This window comes from Colossoma macropomum, unplaced genomic scaffold, assembly GCF_904425465.1.
Source record: "Colossoma macropomum unplaced genomic scaffold, Colossoma_macropomum, whole genome shotgun sequence".
NCBI classification, from domain to species: domain Eukaryota; kingdom Metazoa; phylum Chordata; class Actinopteri; order Characiformes; family Serrasalmidae; genus Colossoma; species Colossoma macropomum.
Genome location: NW_023494795.1, coordinates 38,969,966 through 38,986,742, shown reverse-complemented (window position 1 = coordinate 38,986,742; position 16,777 = coordinate 38,969,966). Strand labels below are relative to the sequence as shown.

The 16,777-nt window shown below is 39.3% G+C and overlaps 2 protein-coding genes across 5 annotated transcripts in view; one reads left to right on the top strand and one right to left on the bottom strand.

Annotated features, from left to right (window-relative positions):
* The first annotated feature begins 591 nt into the window (after positions 1 to 591).
* Positions 592 to 5,160, top strand: lyrm2 (LYR motif containing 2). Its single transcript, XM_036582383.1, has 3 exons — positions 592 to 701; positions 2,830 to 2,970; positions 4,073 to 5,160. The coding sequence occupies exons 1-3, from the start codon at positions 657 to 659 to the stop codon at positions 4,151 to 4,153; spliced, it is 267 nt and encodes an 88-aa protein (XP_036438276.1). The 5' UTR covers positions 592 to 656; the 3' UTR covers positions 4,154 to 5,160.
* Positions 4,833 to 16,777, bottom strand: part of ankrd6b (ankyrin repeat domain 6b) — a 38,033-nt gene continuing 26,088 nt past the window's right edge. For 3 of the 4 annotated variants that reach the window (XM_036582381.1, XM_036582380.1, XM_036582378.1), the window contains 4 exons: positions 15,627 to 15,779; positions 14,437 to 14,550; positions 11,534 to 11,840; positions 4,833 to 9,845 (listed from right to left, as the gene is read on the bottom strand). In XM_036582381.1, coding sequence (XP_036438274.1) covers positions 9,262 to 9,845; positions 11,534 to 11,840; positions 14,437 to 14,550; positions 15,627 to 15,779 — 1,158 coding nt within the window. In that variant the 3' untranslated portion in view covers positions 4,833 to 9,261. The remainder of the gene's footprint in view (positions 9,846 to 11,533; positions 11,841 to 14,436; positions 14,551 to 15,626; positions 15,780 to 16,777) is intronic. The other variant, XM_036582382.1, reaches the window with a different exon arrangement.

Genomic DNA, 16,777 nt, shown 5'->3' with positions numbered 1-16,777 from the left:
TCACAACAAAGAATTTTCCCACAACTCAGTTGGTAAGATGTAACCAATTCTATTTAGAGTGATGGGGTATGGATCATTGTAGAGAAACTTGCACAGTGGTAGTGATAGGGGTCAGGGGTTGAGATGTCGACAATGCAAATATAGCCATTTTATTTACTGTCCAAAATGACCAAACAAGTATCTCCAAAATGCAGCTTGGCAGGAGCTGCTGTGCTCAAATGATAGAAAAATGCTGGTGACTAGAATTTCATAATCCAGTGCACAACATATGCTGGTTTTGCTGGTGATCAGCTATGCGGGTCTGTTTTCATTGCAGGGATAATTGAAGTCTGTAAACTGCATTAAATTCTTCAGACGTCTGGTTCCTATCATCACCACTGTGAACAATTCTGATTCTGTAAGCTTCTCTAGAACGGAGTATTTGACACCAAAGTATTTGCATCTTAACTAGTTATGCAGAACTTCCGGAAAAATCGTCGGACTTCCCCTTTAAGTATCAGCTAACTGTGTAGCTAATAGACGCTGAACGATGGTACCGTTTGCACATCCGCTCCGGCACAAAAGGGGGCAGCACTGCAGCTCCTAACGTCAAAAACACAAACGGAGAATAACTGCATGCCTGTTTTGGGACGTGCGGGTCAAAAAATGTTATTAAAATGTCCGTCTCAAAATTACCACCTACTGCACTGAACCTCAAACAGGTAAGAAACGGAGCAGCGCGCAGTGCTGACAGGTTAGCGGCGCAGCGGACTTCTTTAACGCCTTTTCTGGGAGTCGCACATCGGTCACTGCAGTCAGTCAGTCAGTCAGTCAGTGTGGTCAGGTTAAACCCTGTCTACTATGTTTCTGACCTTCAGTGAAGGAGCTAAGTGGAGAAACAGGTCTTAACTCGGACTGACCCAAACTCACATTCTCTTTATTCTCAGTTTGTGAGATATTCGGTGTGGGGAGACTGAAAGGGGTGTAAAACTGTTGTGTACAGATCATTTATCCTGATGAGATGACATATAAACCAGTGTCCTCCACTGTGAGGAACTCCAGCTGCTCTCTGACGGCTCCGTGGCTAAATGGGACTGGAGCTGCGAGGCTCAAGGCAGCTTCTTATTCGAATTTTTCCGTTCCACCTTAAACGGTGCAGCAGTTACATTCTGGCGCATTTAGGGCTCCGTTTTACAGAAACTTGCTATCTTTTTGTCTTATCTTAACCTGTCAGATCTTAAGTTGAGATTTTTCGTATTACAGAAGCAAATCTTATCTTGATTTCGGAGACTTATCTATCTTACATCATCTTATCTTTAGTTAGGAAATCTTAACTTACTCGATCGAAGTCGACAATCAACTGTCATGTCTGTTGCCTCGCAACCGACCATACGCGCACAGCTGAAAGGGAAGCAATCAAAATAATCAAGCTAGTTGGCCAGACAGCTAAGCTAACCCCCATTACTGAGGTGAAAAGGTCATGTTTTCTGTCTGGAGCTACAATAAGATAAGATTTCAGACTTAAGAAGTTTCTGTAATACGGCTTCAGAATGTAATGTTGTTCCATTTAAGGTGGAACGGAAAAAATAACGTTAGCTGGCACCGGAATGTAACTGCTGCACCATTTAAGGTGGAACGGAAAAAATAACGTTAGTTGGCACCGGACCGTAACTGCTGCACCGTTTAAGGTGGAACGGAAACGTCTGATAAGAAGCCGTACTGGAGCTGCACTATCGGGGCCCAGTAAGGGTTTATTTAGTTAAACAATGAAACATTTTTGAAACGTAAGACGTTGTAAGTATGTTATTAATTAGTAGCTGTATTAAAACATTCCTCACCTTCAGGTTCAGGGGTGCTAAATCTCCTAAAACTCTTACTGCTGAGTCTAATGAAGTGTTGAATAAAAATGTCAACAGCAGGTGGTTTGCTGTAAAAGGGGTATTCCATCAAATTTTTTAAAAAATCTGACTAATTAAAGTGTTAAGATATAATCAGTGGTTTGATGTGAAATGTTCTGTTCCTAAGAAACTTGCCCAGTCCGAAGTGGCCACAGTGGTTGTGATAGGAACCAGAGCCTCTAAAAGCTACATGAGGCAGTTATAATTATCTGAATTGTTATCTAGAGATAACGAGTTAATTATCTTATCTCAAGATAATAAAATTATCTTGAAATAACCAGTTAGTTTTCGTATGTTGAAATAACAAGTTGTTATCTTGAGATAATGAGTTAATTATCATGTGATCTCAAGATAACAGTCCAGAAAATTATAGCAGCAGCTCATCCAGACTTCCATAAAAAGCTGCATCACAAAAAGGCGTTACGCAAAATGGTTACACATGCATTGCCTGATGCGCAAGACACTGTTTTACTATAGTTTTTGGCCTACAGTGTTTTTATTAAAATCCATTCATAGTTAAGAGGTACATGCTGGGTTTTATAAGGCATATAGTCTCTGAAGAATTTTAGTTTTTTTCTTTTTAATTTTACCATGGGCCTCTGACCTCTGGCTCTTATCACCGTTACGGCAAAGAGCATCTGTAGGTTTCTCTACAATGAACCATTTTACATCAAAGCACTCTGAATGAATTTATTTACATCTCAGCCACTGAATTATGAAGAAAAATTGCTAAATGTTATTCTGCTGTTTCCTTTATTACCAACGCTTTCTAAAGAAAAGGCTGTACATTACATGCTCCATTGCAGCATTGCTGTATTACAGAATAACATCTATAGACAAGTTCAGCCAGTGTCCTTTAGTGTATGTAGTCTTAGATGAATTACCTCCTGTAGATCATTTGCTGTTGGAATTGCACTGCAGTTCATGACTTACTGTGTGACGACATCTTCAGTTTTTACAGAGACAGAGAGTATTAGGCCTGTACCGCAGTATGCTGAGGACCATTCGGCAGGTTCCAGATGAAGCCGATCGCAAATACCTGAAGGACTGGGCGAGAGAGGAGTTCAAAAGGAACAAGGAGGCGACTAACCAGGTACAAAAATCAGTCATGAAGTGTTCCGACTGGGCATGCTCCTGAGCTGTTCCTTGGTTCTTTTTGTCCTGTACAGATTATGTGTTTTCTTGAACAATTAAATGAACACCCTGTGCAGGGAAGAACTGGTTAACTCTTAATTCTTGACCTTCTCTGTTACTGCAGTTATAACCCTGCAGGTGGCTAAAGACCAAAAGCAAATAGCAAAATAGATCAGAATGACCACGAAAAATATGAAAAGATATATGGACACTTCAGATGCAGTCTCCAGAAAAACACTACAAGGAGCAGATCAGCTAGACTGGATCCATAAAGCTTGCACATCTCTAGAGTTCAGAACATTACAGTGCGTGATTTTTACAAAGTCTAACAAAAGTACCAAAGCTCTTAAATAGTAAACTCACACATATAATTCCCATTTGAATTCTTCATTCCACCTTAAATGGTGCTGCAGTTACACTGAGGTGCCTTAAACGTAGGACGAATTATGGAAGTTGGTGAATATGAAGTCAACCTCAGCTAACCTCAATAAATGCATTAATTTACCTCAATAAATGATCCTTAATCAACAGATACCTTAAACCTTTGCTTAGAGATGTTCAGTGAGCAGCTAATGTGCAGTACAGCAAAGCAGCTGTTGAATGCGGCTCACTGGCTGATCGAACGCCGCGTCCCAAACCACACACTTCTATACTTTACCTACTAATGAGCGCACTTCTAATGGTGTATGCACTTTTTTACACACTATTTTGTGTGCTAGTATGTGGTTTGGGACGGAACACTAGTAACGCAGCAGGAAATCTCAGCCAATTAAATTTCAGCTTTCATTTGCCATCAGCAACAAATCAACATCAATCAAGACAATACACTCAGATATCAGTTAATACGCTTTAAAAGTGAAAATTTAAAAAAGTGATGAAATTTGCCATTTTTCTAATTAAGAACTAAGAATTCAGAATCAAGAGTGCTGATTAGTTCTGCAGGGCTTTAGATCTCCAGGAGCAGAGTGGATCACCACTATCCTAGACTGTATTAAATTCTCTGTTACTGTAATATTGTTATTAAATCTACCAAACTCATCATCTCTCCATGTTCTACACAGGATGCTATTCGCATGATGATCACACAGGCCAACAATCATCTAGAAGAGCTGAGGAGATCACTTGCTTTGGCTAGGAGTTAGCAGGTCACTTGCTGCAGTGACTCAGTAAGAGCTGGACTAGTTTTGATTACCTGGAGGTCATTTGTCTTGGACCACCTTTCCTTGGAGCCCAATTTGGTCTGAAGCTGTTTGATTCTATTCATTATATTCGGACAACAGTTGCTCACCTGACAAGTTCAAGTGTACAGTTTACTGGAGGCCCTTCGGATGGCAATGATGAATATACATTTTTCTCACTTCCATCATATTAAATTAGCTTAAAGGGGAATTCCACCAGTTTCTGAAATTTCTGCAAAATTCAGATGTTGATGCATAAAAGTCATTCGAGTGGTTTGATGTGAAACGGTCAGTTTTCTTTACAGTGGTGGTGATAGGAACCAGGGGTCATGATGTCTAAAATGCAATTATAGCAATTATTTATTATCCAAAATGGCCAGTGCGTGTGTGAATGTGTTTTTATGTCATATTGATGATGGTAAAATGGTGGTAAATCCAAATTTAGACCAAATTTAAACCACTCTAAACGACTGCTTACATCTTAACAATTTAATTTTTAATTTAATTATGCAGAAATCTAGAAATATTGGTGGAGTTCCTCGCTGAACTGGTTTATATCTTGCCCTAATGTCTACTGTCAGAACTTGTGAATGCACTTTGTTTCGAATGAGGTGATATAGGCTCAGAAAACACACAAACATGGCACATTTCTGATTTCTTTATAAAAATCTGTATTTCATTGCTGTATTTTACAGAGAAAGTTACCTTTTAATATCCAACACATTTCCATACAACATTGACCTTCCACACACAAGTGTCACAACAATGAACATCTGGAAAATAAACCATTTTGACACTGATGCCACATCATAGCAGTTACTCGTATTAGCATGTACATGCAAAATATGCCCTATTACAATGTTTTTGTGTTACAGAAATGAAAAATGAAAGAAAATGTTCTTGCTTTTGGGCTGAAATGTGTAAACGATCTTCTGATGCTCATTTTCCATAAAACCTTTTTTTATCCAAAATATCTGAGAAATGATTCCCTTCGTATAACCAGCTTTAAAACAGCACCTCTTTCTGCTGAGCTGTACTGTTTAAGGCCCACATTCAGACTGACCTGTAATAGTTTTATCAAATGCAATTCATGTTGAAATGACAGTCTGGCAGATCAGTTCACACAGTGCAGTCAGTCCAAGACGTGCTTGGTGTCTGAAGTTTGCTTCCTTAGTTTTGTGCTGGATCTATGAGGCTAATGTAGCAGATGAGGCCTGCTGTTATCTATAAAAACGGACAGAAGTGTCCTTTTGTCCATTTCAATAGACAACATTACATCATACAGCATCAGAAACAACATGAGCAAGTCTGTTTGAGTTTACAGCTTGATATGGTTTGAGTCAAGCATGTGATGATTTAGTCACGCAGTTTGCACTAATTGGTGAAGTGTGAGCCTTCATTACTTGTTGGCTACATTAGTTTGTAGCCTCATAGCTGCAAAACTAAGGAAACAAACTCAAGATCCCAAACGTTTTTCAGGGAAAGTTGAGGACAAACTGTTTTTTCACCAACTACCACTTTTAAATAAGTTTGCAGTGGTGTTTCTGGGGCCTGTGGTTGCTCATCTCCTGCCTCAAAATCTGCTCTTATTCACTTTTGACCAGATATCTACTCACCCAGAGTCCAGATTCCTATCAGTTATGTTGGCACAGATGATGGAGATGCGGTAGACGGTAGCAAAGTCTGTTCACTGTGTCCCCAAGGCGTTTCTTATTCCAGTCAGTGGAGTTAGTGCACAATAGGTTCCACTTAAGAGTAGGACTGTCACGATTAACAGATTATTCAATTACTCAAAAAAAGAAATCACTGATTCAAATTGACTTTCTTGATGACAGTTTTCATGACGATAATGCATATTTTACATTATTTGTACAGTAAGAAACAGCCTGGTGGGCACATCTGTTTACATACCATTTTTTTTTAAAGGCTTTCTAGTTCATCTTTTACCAATAAAATAATCTTTTGAGATGTTAGTTTCTTCATTGTTAAGTCAATTATTATTGTTTGTCCTTTTTTATTATTACTCAGTCATTAAGATAACTGCTTGATTATTCAATTACAATCACAACAATATATAGCGATGGCCCCATTTTATAGTAATGTAGCAGACTGTACGACTTGAACTGGCAAGAATGTGTCACAGTTTAACCTCTCAGGCTTCACTGATTTTTCAAAATTTCTGCATAATTCAATTGTTGACACGTAAAAGTCATTTAGGCTTAAACAGTTCATTGTAGAGAAGTGTACCTACTCAGATTGCTTTACAGTGGTGGTGATGGGAACCAGGGGTCACAATGTCTACAAGATCATTTTATTTACTTTCCAAAATGGCCAATGAACGTGTTTCTAAGTGTTATATGTAATGTTGATAATGGTAAAGTAGGGGTAAATCTGTAAAGATGTTTTCTTTGGGTACTATTTGGCCTTACAATGCCCAGTATGTACCTCTCTTCCAGGAAAAAAACAATATATATATTTTTTTTTAACAAAGCTTAGTTCAAAACTGTTGTAAAACAATGTTTCAGGCATCAGGCAATGCATACGTAACCATTTAACGTAATAAGTTTCTGTGCTGTAGCTTTTAGAGGCATTTAAATCTTTGGACGTCTGGTTCCCATCACCACAGCTGTGAGCACTCAATGATTTTCTTTGCATCTTAGCTATTTAATTATACAGAATTTGGAATTCTGCTTTAAGCTTTTAAGATAATAAGGATGTTAAAGAAAGCTGGTTTAAAAGAAATGGGACCTCCTCTACAAGTCTAAGCATCGTCTGAGTGTGGGTTAAATCTGGGTGAGGATAGAGACTTAGAACACTCGCACTATAAAAATCAAGTTTCCTCATGTTAAGACATTATTATATCTAATGCACATGGTCGTTTAAATGATTGGTGGGAAACACAGTCAGACATAAGCATTTTACGCGATCGATAATTTGATGAAAACATACAAAAACAAGATGAAAATGTAACCAGAGTGCAGTGACATGCCTGCCATTTGATGCACATGCAAAAATTGAGGCAAGCGAAAGACTTTGTTTACTGTAAGCTGGAAGTGTTTGGTTTATTTCTGTTTTTAATATTCAGTATTTTCGGTTTTAATATTCGTTCTCTCCATGAGCAGTGTGGAGAATTGGCTTGTCATATTTTGAAGTAAACGGGTTGTTTGTAGTGCCTAAATCATCTCTGACTTTCATTTTGGCACCAAAAATTAGTAAACGACAAATATTACGAAGCATAACCACCAGCATGGGCAGCAGTGTAGTGTCTGTGGATATTTCATTAGCAAGAAGACAACTAGGGATGGTTTCTCCCTTAACAGCTTATACACAACATTAGCTTCTCTGTTTCTTTGAAAGTGACTGTTAGTCAAACCTCTGCTCCCCCACAGAAGTTTGGATGACTACCAGTGTATGACTTTCAATTTATTTTTAATGTAAACACTAAAATCTCTAACATCTATGGCCTTAAATCTGATGTACTGAATTCTGTCAATGAGTCATGGATGCCCGAGTGAGGAGAGCAATTAAAGAAAGTGGAAATGTTTACAGCATGTACTGTAGCTTAAGTTCCAATTGTCCACTCCACAAACCAGTTTCTTCATCTGACAACAACTAAGGCTACGTTCACATTATGGGGTTGAAGAGGTGCAAATCGGATTTTTGCCTAAATGTGACTGATCTGCTTTAAGACAGCAGGAATCTTTTCATATGTGCTCATTTCATATGTGCTTCTAGATCCGATACATGGCCTCATATGTGTTTCTGTATAATTTAGTTAGTTCAGATGTAACCAGAGTAATTCAGAGTGTTTTTATGTCCTTATTGACTCTTAAGTTTTTACACTTGTGGTCATAGAAACCAGAGGTCATGACGACTACCATGCAGATATAGGATTTTTAACCAAACAAAAATGACCAGTGGATCTACACGTATCTTATGAGTCTTTATACATACTAAAAAAGTATTACATCTGAAAAAATCACTTTTCTTTGGATGTTATTTGCTTCACAAACAGAGGTGCTACATATATCACTCCACCACTGGAGTATATAAAATCCATTTTAGGTCAATACTTTATCTCAAACCTGTCATGAAACAAAGTCTTAGGCATCAGGCAGCACATCTGTAAGCATTTTATGTAATAGCTTTCAGTGAGGTGGCTTTTACAGGCATAAAGCTCTTCAGACGTCTGGTTCCTATCACCACTACTGAGAACGATTCTCTAGAATGAAGCATTTTACATGAAGCCACTCAGAATGACTGTTTACATCTTGACCATTAAATTATTCAAAAATTGTGAAAAGCTGGTTAAATTGTCCCTTATTTATTCAGAGAATGGGTGCAGGCAGGTCCTTTCAGGGCTAAAGATTCACATCTGTAACAGATCGCAAACGCAAATGTGTTCCATTAAGAAAGAAATGACTCCAATGTGAGTATAAAAAAATCAGAACTGAGCTATAGGGCTGATGTGAACGTAGCCTTAGTGTTTTTTCTTTCTGTCTGGGGGAAAAAATGTCCTAATCCAGCATTAGCTCCATATGTTAGCTTGTCCTGCATCTTCTACTCCAAGGTTAGCAGCATATATTAGGCTAGCTTTCTTACAGAAGCTACTCCAGCATGCCTACAGCCTAGAGGCCTTCTCTTATTTTTACGGACAGAGAAAATTTTTTTAACGCACTGAAACTTCCATGTAAAGTACTTTTTTTAATGAAAAACTCCCACAAGGTGGGAAAAATACAAAGAAATTGTTTCATCAAGTAGTAGCAATGACTAAATTATCATGTTTATTTTGGTCAGTGTGACTGGCTAATCCATATTCTGCAAAAAAGGCAAATTAAACTCTAAAACGTGATTCCAAAGGCTTTTTTGGATGGGGTTTTTGAGGCTTGGAGCAATCAAAACAGTGTAACTCTGCTCAACCTGATATTTAATACAGAAAACTGAGCTGGCTCCATGTAGACTTCAAGTGAAAGATGGATATTTTCAGAAGTTGTATTTGCATCTTTTTCTTCCGTAAAAAAAAAAAAATTGCCGTGAAAAGGCCTTACAGCACTGTGCTGCTGCTGCATCTGTTAGCTGTCCTCCTGTTTGTTAGTTCTGAGCAGCCTTAGTTCATCCTCCAGGCAGGTGATCCTCTCCAGCAATGCGGCCCGGTCAGCCTGCGCTCGCTGGTCAGCCTGCATCCGCGCTTCGTAGATCTTCCTCTCATACCAGCGTTCCATCTGCGTGGACACGGCCTCAAAGAAGTACTGCGTCACCTCCAGCGCGTGCATGTTGTCCCGCTCCTGCGCGAACGTGGCTTCCCCGGCGTTCGCCGGCCGCTCCCCAAACACCTCCAGGGTCTTTGTGCCCCCTCGGGCTTTAGTCCTGCCCTGGGAATGCCTCTTATGGTGCCTACCTCGCTCCTTGGGCTGCCTGTCCTGGTCGTGGTTCTGTCGGCTGCTGCAGCGGCGTTCTGTGGCCGGCGAGAGGCTGCTGGCCCGGCTGGGTTTTAACCATAGTTCCTGCTGACCCGTGTCTTGCAGTTCCTTCTGCAACCTGTGGGGGTCAGCAGAGAGTAGCGCACGCTCTTTCGGCCGGACCACGAGGGGAGAGGATGGCGCGGACTTGTCCTGGGCCAGCGGGCAGGATGTGTCTCGGATGTTCTGCTTGTCATCTGGAAAAGGAGAGGCATAATCAATGCTTTAGCCTTCTAATAAACACCATGATTAAACAGCAGGCTTCTTATTCAGTGAATCCCATAACTACTGTGAATTGTTCAGTAACAACTACAAAATATGACGTAGGTTATATAGTTACAAGACAGTAGCTGAGCACCTTTTAACAGTAGTATGGTGCATTCACTGATACTGTGTTGAATAAATGAAACATAAAGCAGAGGGCATGAATGGGGCATAATTATAGGCTTAGTATTCAGTTAATAAGCTCAAAGAGAAACCCTCTAATTGTCAAAATTGAGAGGTAAACAAAGTCAGAGTGGTCTGACCCAGATTTCTTTACAGTGGTGATGTTCGGAAACCGGGGTCACAATGTCTAATGTCGTGCAATTACAGCCCATTTACTATCCAAAATGAGCAGTGAACCTAAACGTGTTCTGTTTTGTTGATAACGGGGTAAAATAAAGGTAAAAGAAACAAATTAAGTTTTCTTTGGGGACTATTTTGCCTTTGCATGCACCCCTTCACCATAAATGGATTAAACAAATACACTGTAGGCCAAAACCTGATCTCAAAATTATGCATCAGGCAGCATATTTATGACGATTTCCTGCAAAACCTTGTGTGATGTAGCTTTTAGAAGCTTTGGACATCTGGTTCCCATCACTTTCACTGCAAACAATTCTGACTCTGTAAGATTCTCTAGAATGGCACATTTCACATCAAAACTTCAGCAGAACTTTGTTTACATCTTAACGATGTAATTATGCATGCATTTGGAAACATCTGTGGAATTCATTGTGGAATTTAAGAATCATTCAATTAAGCAACTGTTATTCACAGTTCTTAGAGTTAAGTTGGCCCATATCTTAATTTTCCTTGTATTTTATTTTTCTCCACAAAGTCCACTTATGTTTGTTTCGTTTTATGTACAAAAAATGGCCATAATTCCCTGTAAAGTATAACCATTTTCCAACCTCTCTTTATTCTTTACAATTAAACAGGCTGTTTTTGTTACTGTGCCTTTAAATAAGCTCTTTTCTAGTTGGATGTCTTATTCAAAAAGCAGTCCAGGCTGAAACACTATAAATTCAGCATAGCTAAACTGCTGTACAGGCTGAACAGGTGGATATATGTAAAGGTTTGGATTTCATGACATCACAGAAACAATGACTTAAAATGTTCTGTTTTTGTGGCATAGTTTCCATATATGGACTGGGAAGCGAACAGTATATTTCAAAACTTTTCAATCTTCCATACTATGGGGTCCTTTAAAGGGTTGAAACCTTGTTAAATTTTCATTTGTTTTCTGGTTTTAACACAAAACAATGGCTTGGTGGTGGGTCCCCAGGGGGCACAGGGAGCACAGCTGACGACGGTAGTGTGTGAAGCTGTTATTCTATTTTGGTTATATTGCCTTATTTACCCCACAGGAGATGTGGCCTGAGAATCATACTCGCTTCTATTATATAACACTTACATAAGCCTTCATCTGTGAGAGGAGAGAGCAAAAGGCTCTGCGCACAGTCACTGTGTGCATGTGATGAACCAAAAGGCCTGTTTTGTTTATCAGTGGGCGAGAGAGAATGTTTGTATTGGTTTCTGGTTCACAAAGTACACGTGCATCTGTCACATCTGACCATCTGTCACAACCTCCACCTGAACCGTCTGTGTGCTTGTATCCTACCTGGAGAGCTGTCCACCTGAACCACAAAATAGTGATTGGCTGACCCGTCTTCTTGCGGGCCGCTTGCTGTCTCTCCCTCCCCGGCTTCGTTCGGGGTTGTGGGCACCAGACAATGGGGACCAGCTGAATGACCACTTGGGTGACTACTCGAGGTCACGCACTCATCCTGGCCACACTCAGAGAGCGTCTCGGCCAGGGAGGAGGAGCGGCGCAGGGGGATACTGCGGGGGTCTGCAGCCAGACGTGCCTCCATCCGCTGCAGCTTTAACAGGCACCAGTTCTTCAGCTCACTCACCACTGAGGCCTGCTTAAATATCCAGAGAGGAGGAAGAGAGACAATTACACACAGAGCAAAACTGGCCCTCAACTAGGCATCCACAAAAAACATTGTGATTTCACTGGTAAATACTGCAACAGCAATATGCTTTGCACACTGCAGAACCTTTGATGTGACAGAGGGTCCTGGGGTAATTTCTTCTTTTACAGATGCTACTCTGTGATTTTATTTCCATCCAAATTGGCCATGTCTGTCTCATGCACGCCAGATGTGATTTCATGTGAGAATAGACATCTGGGGGCAACTTGTTAAGCTTTTGGTGCTGAACTTTTGCGTAATTCACCCCAGAAAAGGGTATGTGGCCTTTAAACCAACCCCCAAATAGTTAAAGGTCTTTTATTGACTAGAGTACAAACAATAACACAAGCAAAACAAGCCGAACAGAAAAATGTTATCATTAGCAGTTCTGTTTTTCCCTTACAGAAGGTAATGTTTTTTTGACCCCATCGTTTGAGTTCTCTGCACACGTGACACACATCTACATGCTTAATTGGATTTTGCTGGAGGACTTTTCAGCAGTGCTCACTTACGTTACATCCATGGGCTAACGACAGGCTTACTATCTGTCAGACAATGCTTACGGCACCACTGTCCCTAGTTTTGAGTTTCGCCTTCATGAGGGGTTGAAGCAGAAATTTCACAGTCAGTTTGAGCCCTTGGTAAGTCTACGCCCCTCTCACATTTTGTTCAAAATTTCTTCTGTTTTTTTACCAAACCCCATGGTCTGATCATTTTAGCCCCATGCAGATACACATTTCCATAATTTTCCAGGCGAATGCCGCAGCTGCTACTGGTTGTATTCAGTCTCATAGCATACACATTCATATTAAACACTTGCCAAATCCCAAAGTGATGGATGCTTTGGAAGAGTCTCTCATGTATCATTTACTTGGTTAGGGTGGTAGAACTTGGTCTCCTTCCTCTCTACAATGGGAGAGCATTAGCAGGAGGAGAAAAACTATGACGTCAATCAGAAATTTGAGATCCCACAGACTGATTAAAGGGGATTATATTAGCAGCTATGTAAATACAGCATTACTTTATATTCACATATGCACAGTTTTGAATGGAGCAACCTTGAGGTTTGTAGAAAATATAAATGACTAAAAACTCATAGACCTTACGGTAATATTATTGCCACCTGAATGCCAATTCTCAATGCCCTATTCTCAATCCTGGAGTAAGTAATTAAATAATTAGTTGGATCAGGTCTGTTAGAGTGGGAAAACAATAAAATATGCAGAACCAGGGTTAGAAAGCAATCACAGTTCTGTAGGAGAGTCAACGTACATGTCCTGTGAATGTTTTGGGATACACAGGGTTATTATAGTTAACTAAATTATAGGTTATTATAGTATCTAAAACTATACTATAGCAAAAACTAGCAGCAAAATGTGCTTGTTAACTATAATAAAAATGAAAAAACAACGGTTTTCAAAAACACAGACACTCTATAAATAAAACTACAGGGTGATTCAAAAAGATTAACCCGATTTCAAAGCACCATATTTTTTCAACTGTGAGACGCCTAGGAACCAGTCACATAGCGACTGTCACCGAAGATGGCTCCCTTCAGTCTGTGAGGAGATGTGACCCCTGAGCAGAAAGCGTTTTGCGTTCTCCACTTTAATAAGAGTGAATCAGTCATAACTGTGCAACGTGATTTTAGTCGTCAGTGAACCTCCAAAGGCTCAGAGCGTTCTTCGTTGGTTCCACAACACTGGATGATCGCACTGAAAGAGCCGTGACTGCAGTGACACCCGACATGCTCAATCGAGTTTGGGATGAATGTGATTGACTATGGCGTTGATGTCCGTACAGCTGGAGGAGGTTCATATTGAACACTTGTAAAATTACATAATAAACTTTATGCTCACCATTTACAATGTACTGCATTATTCTGTAATGATTTACAAGTGAAATAAATTATTTTGAAATCAAATGAATCTTTCTGAATCACGCTGTATAATGTCCACTGCAGAACAAACTAAAACAAAATGGCATTATTGAGAAAAAAAACCTTCTCATATTTTTGGTGTGTAAATGAGTGTAGAAGTGAATACTTCTGTGTCTGGTTCTCTTTATGGAATGCACGAGCTGAACCAAGCGCAGTCTACTGTTGATTTGATTTTATTCTACTCATATCAAATACCTACTAGCACAAACTAAACAATAACTACTTCTTTTCAAAAAAAGAAAAGTAAACTGAAACTTTTTATTCACCCTTAAGACTAAGGGAAAGTAAACTAAAATCAAAAACCAAAATGAAAAACCAAATAAAAATACAAAGTAATGAAAATTTCAAAACTATAATAATTCTTTGAATTATTTCACATTAAGCATATCTCTTTAAATCAAAATTTACTGGGTTACTCCCAAAGTCAGGGCTTATATAGCCAAGAGTCTGTTACAAAAGTCATCAAATCTGGCCCTCAGATCCTAGTTTTTCCTCATTACTCATAGTGATTAATCAAACATTTTATTTTAGCACACTGGCCACTTAATCCACAGGTACAGGGAGAGTGGCAAGTCTTTAGCACTTTAGTCTGTGAGATGTGCAGTTTACCTGTCTCTTTTCACCCTCCAGGCGCTCCTGTTTGGCTCTCTGATCGATGCGATGTAAACACTCCGTCCTTTCAGCAGACACTCTCTCTAGCGTCATTTTGTCTAAAGCTCTGATCTGAAATCAGCAAGAAATATGATTAATTTGTGCAGTATAGACCCACAAATTCACAAGTTCAGATCTTTAGATGAAACAACGCCACCCCATCATTTCAGCAGACACTCTCTATTGTCTTCTTGTCTAAAGTTATGATCTGAAATCACAAGAAACAAAGTTAGCTTCTGCAGAACAGACACTCTAAAGTTGTGTCATCATTTTGTCGTTGTCATCACACCCATATGAGGAATTCTAGGTCTAAGCTGCTTTTCTCTATGGGAAAAATGAACTGTGTTTCCAAAAACTGCCACTTTCACATGCTGTGGCTTTGCCCTACGTACATTTTCCCACAAAATTTCACTGAACCCTCTGAATTATGAGGTCATTAATAAGCAGAAATATGAATACTGCTACATGCATGCTAACACTGCTGTTTACAAGACTTTCAACCTCAACAAATACTACACACAAACAAGCAAGCTCTGATAATTGTGGTAGTTACGCTGGAATTAGGAGCACTGGTGATCCTGGTGTTATTACAGACCAGAAATTTAATAGGAGACCTGTATGTATGTATGTACGATTATTATTCAGTGATCTCATAATTCAGAGTATCCAGTGACAATCAGCAGAAAAATGTATAGAGAACACAGCAAATCAGCTTTTTTTAACCACAGGGTGCGACAGTGGAGATGTTTGAAAGCAGCATTCATTTTTCCACTGAGAAAAACTGACTCTGAGTTCCTTATCTAGGCATGACGTTGACTACAAAATGATGCCCAGCTTCAGATATTACTAGACATCGAGTCAAACTAGTATTCATATTAAACTAAAATGTGGAGGCAAATAAATTAACAGATGTCATTCCTACTGACAAACTATCCAAGAAACCTGCTGCCAGGGAGGAATGTATTTCCATGTATGTGTATGAAAATATTTAGTGTATTTGAACTTATAATACATACGCATTCCACATCCAAGTCCCTTAAAGTGTTAATTGAAGACTGTAGTAAGCTACTTAGCTCAAAATGCAGGTCAGGTCTATGGATCTTCAGTAATGTAACTGAAGAGGTGCGAGTCAGTGTATGTAAGTGCACCTGGTGTTTATTCTTGCGGTCCAGCTGTCCCATCTTGTTGTTCATGAGCTCCTGTACAGTGTGGATCTCTGACTTCATCTCCTCTTTGGTGGCCTCCAGCTGGTTCTCCAGCTTATTGATGAGGGGTTCACACCTGCAGCCATTGAGAGGGGCCTGCAGGACCACAGCATAAACAGGAAATCACTCTTTTAGAGGGTTACACAATAGCATTGTGTCAGATGCAGTTTTTAAAGAATCCTGGAAATAGTAAGCAATACAGGATACTGTATATGCAGAAACATCACTTTAAATGATGGCATTATTTATAACATTTCATGTTTACACTTTGTGGGAGACATTCAGCTCAGTCTTGTACTTGGGTTGAAACATGCAGCTCCGGTTACTCCAGCTGGTCTTACTGTATTTCTCAAACCTGACTTGACTTATCCTAAGTGGCAGGTTAGTTTATAGTAATGCAATGTTTATACTAATAATAATACATCTCTATGTACATAGCACTATTTTAGTTTTTGAGTTCAATGTTCACTTTACACAGGAATGTAAGTAAAACAATGAACAGATAAAAAAAACTACATTCCAAAATAACAGCCAATGACAAATGAAATGAAAATGAAAATGAGCCACAACACTTCATTTGCTAACCTGAATAAATATTTTGTAATTTTGATTTAAAAACACTAGTCAAGTTTGCATTCCTTATTTTTTCTAGAGTTTAAGACCTCTATAAGAAAACGATCTTTCACCAGCTGAGCTGTAGTGATCCTAGGCGATTGCAGTAAGCCTTCCTCGGCTGACTGAAGTGGCCTGGATGGGCTATAAAGCTTTAATAGATCAGTAAATTATGCCAGACCTCAGCCATTAAGAGCTTAAAATGTCATACGCAAAACTTTGTAGTTAATGCAAAACCAGGAGGCCAGCAATTAAGGTCTTCACCAAACAACATCATTACACAACTGGGTATGTAGTTTATCATGGACTCATTGTAAGGAAAAACAAAAATATATGTTTTGCATAATTATTACCAACAGAATTCAGCAACTGCCCAGTGACTTCTATTATGACTTTGGAATTACAGTCGTATGTAACCCTTTGAACAGCCATGGTTAAATGACATGTTCTGTTGGTTTTCTAAGTGGAAATAACACATTCTC